Source organism: Chiloscyllium plagiosum, unplaced genomic scaffold (assembly GCF_037043375.1).
Source record: "Chiloscyllium plagiosum isolate Xiang-an unplaced genomic scaffold, Cpla_swu_hap1 HiC_scaffold_35, whole genome shotgun sequence".
In the NCBI taxonomy this organism is placed as follows: Eukaryota; Metazoa; Chordata; class Chondrichthyes; order Orectolobiformes; family Hemiscylliidae; genus Chiloscyllium; species Chiloscyllium plagiosum.
In genome coordinates, this window is record NW_028270173.1 from 36,341,697 (window position 1) to 36,350,254 (window position 8,558).

At 39.8% G+C, this 8,558-nt stretch overlaps 1 protein-coding gene across 1 annotated transcript; it reads left to right on the forward strand.

Moving 5' to 3' along the window:
- Positions 1–1,459: 1,459 nt before the first annotated feature.
- LOC148140655 (putative G protein-coupled receptor 139) lies at positions 1,460–4,706 on the forward strand. The gene is made up of 2 exons (XM_087979093.1): positions 1,460–1,523; positions 3,796–4,706. The coding sequence occupies exons 1-2, from the start codon at positions 1,460–1,462 to the stop codon at positions 4,704–4,706; spliced, it is 975 nt and encodes a 324-aa protein (XP_087835219.1).
- Positions 4,707–8,558: the final 3,852 nt, after the last annotated feature.

Below are 8,558 nucleotides of genomic sequence, written 5' to 3' on the forward strand. Positions count from 1 at the left end.
AACAAGCAGTGTGGCTGTTTGGTTAGCACTGCTGCCTCACAGCGCCAGGGACCAATGTTTAATTCCAACTTGCAGAGACTCTATGTAGAGTTTTCACATTGATGCCTGTACCTGTGGGAGTTTCCTCTGAGTGATGTGGCTTCCCCTCACAGTTCAGTGATGTGCAGCTTAGGTGGATTGGCCATGCTAAACTGCCTATACTGTCCAGGTGTGCAGCTTAGTTCAGTTAGCCAGTGAAATGTAGGGTTATGGGGATCGGGCAGGTCTGGTTGAGATGCTGTGCAGAGGGTCATGCAGATCTGATGGTCCGAATAGCCTGATCCACACGGTCGCAATTCTGTGAGATCAGCACAGAATTAAGATTTGATCTGTGGCAACGAAATTTAACTTTTTGTCCCCAATGTAAGCACCACCCCCAGAAAGAGTGAATCTCATCTTAATACTCAGCAACAATAGCATTGTTGGGTACTAAACTATCAAAGTCCATGCTAGATCAAATACATTGATGTTTTGAGTGCAACAACTAGTCAAATGTTGAGGATTCACTGGGTATTCTTCTTTTTTCTTTTTTTTTAGCTTTTTCTTTCTCTTGGAGGGAGACTGTACTATAATGAACGTTCTGTACATTTTAGGCATTTATTAGTTTACCAAGCTAGATTGAATTGAGAAGGTGTTAAAGGGAACACCCTGTTGAATTATTTAACGTGATTTCAACACCTAAAGTGGTCTTTGGAGAAAATTTTCTTTTCTTTATTCATTTAAGGGATGTGGGTGTCGCTGGCTAAGTTGCATTTATTGCCAAGCACTAATTCCCCAGAGGGCAGTTAAGAATCAATCACATTGCTATCAGTCTGGAGTCACATGTAATGCCGAAAGGGCATTAGTGGACCAGGTGGGTTTTTACGACATTCAACAATGGATTTATGGTCATTGTTGGATTCATAATTCTAGATATTTATTGAATTAAACTTCCACGTGTGCCGTAGTCGGGTTCGAACAAAGGTCCACCACAGCATTAACTGGGTCCCTCGATTAACAGGCCAGCTATAACACCACTAGGCCATCGCCTGTCCAGGGGCCCATGGAGCTAACAGTTCAAATATTGAACTTAATATGTGGCCACATACAGATCCAGAGGTGGACCTGATAGCGTTTGAAGAATTGACACTGTTATTGAGAGAAGGCAAACTCCATGTTTTTGTTCATCTATTAAGGGAATCAAGTTTCTTCAATCTCTTGGTTTTCATAAATTAATCCCAAAGTGACATATGCTGTCTCGCAAAACATTGAAGAAAAAAACAACTGGCATCATTTGTTTGTTGGTGGCTTTTTGTTTTCAAAAGAGCACAAACAAAAATCTTTGTAACATCAAGGTCTCTATGGGCATATTGCCATTCACGAGTAAAGGCTCAACTAGGTATCATTTAAGAATTAAATTTAGGAAGCATAGCTGCCGCATATGGAACTATTTCACAGCATTAGGAAAGTATACTATATGATTCTTACTCTTACTGGTGTTCCTGGTAAGTGGCTGTAAAGTATGACATGTCTCAATCTGTGACAGTGTGTTGTTTCTTCTTTCTTTTATTTTGACTAACAATATTAAATTCTGCACGAACGATGATCATGATCAGGTGCACAATTAATGATTGCATTGTGTTAAATGTCCTCAATTGCCTCTGTTGTTTAATGCTATTACCTATACTGAAAAGGAAAAAAAAAATTGCAACTTACAAATTACTAAAGCATCGAGTCATTTCTCTTTCTAAAGGAGTATGTGCATCTGAAACAGACATCAGAGGCAAATGTCAGATATGAGATATTGCTCTTTGTATATTTAAGTGTTGAACTGCAACATGTGTGTAATTAATTGTTTGATATATGTTAGCTCTTCTTTTTAAATCAAGAATTGTATTACTGTTTTGCATATATTAATTAGGGTATATTCTAAATAATTTCTAAGTTTATATAAGGCAACTTGCAGAAGTTCCAGCGAACATATAAAATCCAAACCTTTTTTTCAGATCACTGTAAGGTTTTCCCTCAGACTTGTTAAAATAAAGGATAGCAAATCTGTTCCTTCTTCTCAGACAATTATAAGCCCCAGTTCTGTTCTACTTGCAGTGTAAACAATGTTCCATATGAATTTAATACAAAAACTCTGATACAGAATTCGGTTATGAAGCTCTAAAAATGATTCAGATTCCTTCACAGTACCATGTTACGTACACTTTTTGTTTGAATGTGACGTCTTTAATATACAGGACGCCTCATTGTGAGTCACAAAAACTGTAACAAAATTTTAAGGAAGGCTATAAATTGTTTCCAGACTAACAAATGTGCTTTTGCACAAAGACCAATCGGAAAAAAAAATAGGTTATAGAGTAGATTTTGAAATTGTTACTCTTCAGTTGTTGTGATAAGAATAGTGGAGAATAGACGTGTTATAAAATCACCATGTTACTTCAAGGAAGCAAGCAATTAAGTAGAATCTTAATAGTATCTAGATCTGCAATTCTACCATTTGATCATTTATGGTTCTGTTCGCCGAGCTGGAAGTTTTTGTTGCAAACGTTTCGTCCCCTGGCTAGGCGACATCATCAGTGCTTGGGAGCCTCCTGCGAAGCGCTTCTTTGATGTTTCCTCCGGTGTTTATAGTGGTCTGTCCCTGCCGCTTCCGGTTGTCAGTTTCAGCTGTCCGCTGTAGTGGTTGGTATATTGGGTCCAGGTCGATGTGTTTGTTGATGGAGTTTGTGGATGAATGTCATGCCTCTAGGAATTCCCTGGCTGTTCTCTGTCTGGCTTGCGTTATGATAGTAGTGTTGTCCCAGTCGAATTCATGTTGCTTGTTGTCTGCGTGTGTGGCTACTAAGGATAGCTGGTCGTGTCGTTTCGTGGCTAGTTGATGTTCATGTATGCGGATTGTTAGATGTCTTCCTGTTTGTCCTATATTGTGTTTTGTGCAGTCCTTGCATGGTATTTTGTACACTACTTTAGTTTTGCTCATGTTGGTTATTGGGTCCTTCGTTCTGGTGAGTTGTTGTCTGAGCGTGGCTGTTGGTTTGTGTGCCGTTATGAGTCCTAGGGGTCGCAGTAGTCTGGCTGTCAGTTCTGGCATGCTCCTGGTCTATGGTAGTGTGGCTAGTCCTTTTGGTTGTGGCATGTCCTCGTTCCGTGGTCTTTCTCTTAGGCATCTGTTGATGAAGTTGCGCGGGTATCCGTTTTTGGCGAATACCTTGTATAGGTGTTCCTCTTCTTCTTTTTGCAGTTCTGGTGTACTGCAGTGTGTTGTGGCCCTTTTGAATAGTGTCCTGATGCAGCATCGTTTGTGTGTGTTGGGGTGGTTACTTTCATAGTTTAGGACTTGGTCTGTGTGTGTGAAGGACCCAATACCCAACATGAGCAAAACTAATGTAGTGTACAAAATACCATGCAAGGACTGCACAAAACACTATATAGGACAAACAGGAAGACAGCTAACAATCCGCATACATGAACATCAACTAGCCACGAAACGACACGACCAGCTATCCTTAGTAGCCACACACGCAGACAACAAGCAATTAATTCTCTGCGAACAGAACCACAACAACAACGAGCACCCGAGCACCGTGGGCGGCACGGTGGCACAGTGGCTAGCATTGCTGCCTCACAGCACTAGAGACACGGGTTCAATTTCCGCCTCAGGCGACTGACTGTGTGGAGTTTGCACTCTCCTCTGACCTGAACCTTCAAAAGAAAAACAGAAAGAGAATGTTTTCTCACTGACTTATGGTCTTTTTTTTTCTTCCACAGTTAATGTTTTGGTAATTCTGATTATGATACGGGGAAAGTGTGGCCTCTCTAGCTGCACCACTTGCTACCTGGTGGTCATGGCCGTGGCAGATACGCTGGTCATCATCTTTGAAGTCATACTGTTTCGAATCAGTTTTTATTTTTGCCCTCGATCCTTCTTAGAAATCACCCCTGTTTGTAGTGTTATTACTGTCCTGCTTTATGCAGCAACTGACTGTTCTGTATGGTTCACAGTCACTTTCTCATGTGATCGATTTGTGGCTATTTGTTGCCAGAAATTGAGACAAAAATATTGTACTCAGAAAACGGCAGTTGTGATAATGTCAACAACATGTGTTCTGCTCTGTTTAAAAGACATCACCTTGTACTTTAGGTTTGAACCTGGAGAGATCATTGATAATGTTCCCTGGTATTGTAAAGAAAAACTAAGCTATTACACTGATCCTGCATGGATAGGGTTTAATTGGTTTGAGACAATTCTAACCCCATTGATTCCATACAGTTTAATTTTATTCCTCAATACTCTGACTGTGAGACATATACTAATGGCTAGTCGTGCACGTAAACAGCTAAAATGTCAGACTAAGGGACAACATCCCAATGACCCAGAGATGGAAAGCAGGAGGAAGTCTGTGATTTTACTCTTCAGCATATCTGGCAGCTTTATTATTCTGTGGCTTTTATATGTTTTAAACTTCATATATCGTAATGTTTCAGGCATAAATCCCAAAAATTATGTTAGTTCATTATATATCTTTGAGGAAGTTGGAGTAATGTTATTGGAGTTGAACTGCTGTACTAATGCTTTTATATATGTTGTGACTCAGTCCATGTTCAGAGAACAGTTGAAGTTAATGATCAAATATGTTGTTACAGTAATGCTTCCAAGAAGGAATAAACAAATCGACTGAGAGCAATAGCAATAGGTTCAACTGTTCCAAGTCCAAGAATTTTATATTTAGTTCGAATGTACATCAACTGGATTAAAGCAAAAATCAATGACTTTTGCTCACTGAATGTGAAAGAATAATGTCTGTAACAGAAGAAGACTAGGTAATAAAAAGTACCCGTTTACTCTCATAAGCACTGTTTCTTCATTTTTTAAATGTATCTGAAATTGACAACAAAGACCATTTGAACATTAATAATTAACACAGAAATGTCAGTCTTCTGATGAAAGTCACACACACTCAAAACACAACCGTTTAAAACTTTTCAGTGTTAATGGTGCACTCCATACGTGAATGCATAAACCATCAACAGGGAAGAATACAAGTGTCAAAACCATATTATTCAAAGTGTGTCCAGACTGTCATAAAATGCACGTGGGTTTGGGTTGGGGGAGGGATTGGGATTAAGCTATTAACCAGTGCATGGTATTTGTGAAATTAAGCATAATATTGTGGACACTGGAAATCTGAGATAACAACAAAATTTGCTAGAGGAACTCAACACATCTGACAGAATATTCTCAGAGAAGCATGATTAACTTTACAATGCCAGTGTGATTTTTCTTCAGAACTTTTATAAAGAGAAAAAAATCACCAACTTGTTGCCACTATGTCAGCTATTATCCAAATATTCGAATCTGTTATAAAGCGTGTGATCAAAGAATATTTGCAAAAGAATCATTTGATTTATCACCCTCCATATTGATTTGTGAATCGGAAATCATGCTTCACAAACATGTCTATGTCTATTGAGGGTTTTGATAACATTGTTGATAAAAGACAGCCAGCGAATGGAATAGACTTATTTGTTTTCGAGAAGTGCAGCGTAGCAGACTTGGTTTGAATGTAATATGTTGATATGGATTAAGGGTCAGCTACATAAAACAAAAAAAAGCGTAGGATATAATTATAAATTTAACAGTTAAAGAATTTTCAGCTATTATGAGAAAAAGTACACAAAAAATAATGAATAATATATATTATGGTTTAAATACACTACTCCCCAAAAACTGATGGCTCAAAATGATGTGGGAGTTTCTGCTTTGAGGAAGATGTAAAGTCGCTTTGAGATGATATGCGTGTTGGTTAAAACATGAAAATAAAATACAATATAGAAAAATGAAAAGTAAATGACTTCTATGTACGGAATGCTTCTTTAATAGTAAGAAAAACCAAAATTGGAGGTATAGTGGAAAGTGAAGAGGGTTACTGCAGATTACAACAGGATTTGGACCAGATGGGCCAATGGGCTGAGAAGTGACAGATGGAGTTTAAATCAGATAAATGCGAGGTGCTGCATTTTGGGAAAGTAAATCTTAGCAGGACTTATACACTTAATGGTAAGGTCCAAGGGAGTGTTGCTGAACAAAGAGACCTTGGAGTGCAGGTTCATACCTCCTTAAAAGTGGAGTCGCAGGTAGATAGGATAGTGAAGAAGGCATTTGGTTTGCTTTCCTTTATTGGTCAGAGTATTGAGTACAGGAGTTGGGAGGTCATGTTGCAGCTGTACAGGGCATTGGTTAGGACTGTTGGAATATTGCCTTTTTGTGACTAGCTGGTGTTCATGTATCCTGGTGGCTAACTTTCTTCCTGTTTGTCCTACGTAGTGTTTGTGGCAGTCCTTGCAATGGAATTTTGTAGACGACGTTAGTTTTGTCCATGGGTTGTACTGGGTCTTTTAAGTTTGTTAGTTTTTGTTTGAGAGTGTTGGTGGGTTTGTGTGCTACTAGGATTCCGAGGGGACTTAGTAGTCTGGCTGTCATTTCTGAAACTTCTTTGATGTATGGTAAGGTGGTTAGGGTTTCTGGCTGTGTTTGGTCTGCTTGTCGTAGTTTGTTCTTGAGGAATCTGCTGACTGTATTTTTTGAGTATCTGTTCTTCTTGAATACATTGTATAAGTGGTTCTCCTCCGTTTTCTGAAGTTCGTCTGTGCTGCAGTGTGAGGTGGCTCGTTGGAATAGTGTTCTGATACAGCTTTGTTTGTGTGTGTTGGGATGGTTGCTGGTGTAGTTAAGTATTTGGTCAGTGTTTGTCGGTTTTCTGTATACGCAGGTTTGTAGTTCTCCTTTGTCTGTTCTTTCGACTGTGACGTCCAGGAATGTGAGTTTGTTGTCATTTTCTTCCTCCTTGGTGAACTTCATGCTTGTGATGTTAAATGTCTCTTCTATCTTGTTTCGTTTTGTGATGACAAAGGTGACATCTACTTAGCGGACTCATATTTTTGGTTTGATGTTTGGTAGGGCTGCTTGTTGGAGTCTTTGCATTACCTCTTCTGCTGTGAATCCTGATAGCGGAGATCCCATGGGTGTACCGTTTGTAGATTATGTTCTTGAAGGTAAAGTGAGTGGTGAGGCACAGATCCACCAGCTTCATCATGTTTTCTTTGGTAATGTGATTGATGGTGGTTGGGGGGTGTGTGATGGTCTCTTCGAAAAGTGTGGTAAGTGTTTCCTTTGCCAAGTCGATGTTGATGGAGGTGAACAGTGCTGTTACGTCAAATGAGATCATTGTTTCGTCTTCCTCTATTTTGGTGTTTTTGATTATTTTTAGGAATTACTGGGTGGAGTGGATGGAGTGCTGTGACTCTTCTACTAGATATTTCAGTCTTGCGTGTAGTTCTTTGGCCAGTCTGTAAGTTGGTGTTCCGAGAACTAGTCAATGACGCCCACCACAGACTCCAAAAATACAAACGGGAAATTTGCGCACCAAAAACCGTTATTCCAACAAGCAACAATTCAAGAATGGGCAGACACGGTTGAACGAGCCATAAACACCAAACAACGACAAACACAGAAAAAGAAAAATCGGGACCTTAAGAAAAAACTTGACAAACTCACAAAGACAAAACCGATAACACAGGGGCATGGATAAAGAACTTATCAGACCGGACCCTACCAGACACAGAAAAAGCGGTACGAGTAAAAGGACTAAATTTCAATTACCGAGACGCTGACAAGAAGGATTTCCTCGCGGCATTAGAAACCACATTGAAGGACAACAAACTCATGGAAGAAACACAGCAAACGATCAGACAGACAGTTGCACCTACTCTGAGCGAAAGAGGGAAGGAAACAAACTGAACACACAAGAAAAGAAAGCCCTAGAAAACCTCAAAAAGACAAAAACGTCGTTATATTACTTGCAGACAAGGGTCGGCTCACAGTCATCCGGAAAGAAGGGACTACATAGAGAAAGACAATGCACTACTCGCAGACACCAACACCTATCAACAGGTGGCGCTAGACCCGACCACACAACTCGGAAACAAGATTACATATCTCCTAAGAAAATTACATAATTCCGGACAATTAAAGAAGACAGAATTCCAAAAAAAACGAAACCAGACGGGACCAACATCCCAGGATTCTACAGACTACCAAAAATCCATAAACCAGGAGCCCCCCTCAGACCCATAGTCTCATTACCAGGTACACCAACTTGCAGAACTACACGCAAGACTGAAATATCTAGTAGAAGAGTCACAGCACTCCATCCACTCCATCAGGAATTCCTAAAAATAATCAAAAACACCAAAATAGAGGAAGACGAAACAATAATCTCATTCGACGTAACAGCACTGTTCACCTCCATCAACATCGACTTGGCAAAGGAAACACTTTTCACACTTTTAGAAGAGACCATCACACACACCCCAACCATCATCAATCACATTACCAACGAAAACATCATGAAGCTGGTGGACCTGTGCCTCACCACCCACTTCACCTTCAACAACATAATCTACAAACAACATAATCTACAAACGGCACACCCATGGGATCTCCGCTATCTGGGTTCGTAGCAGAAGCGGTA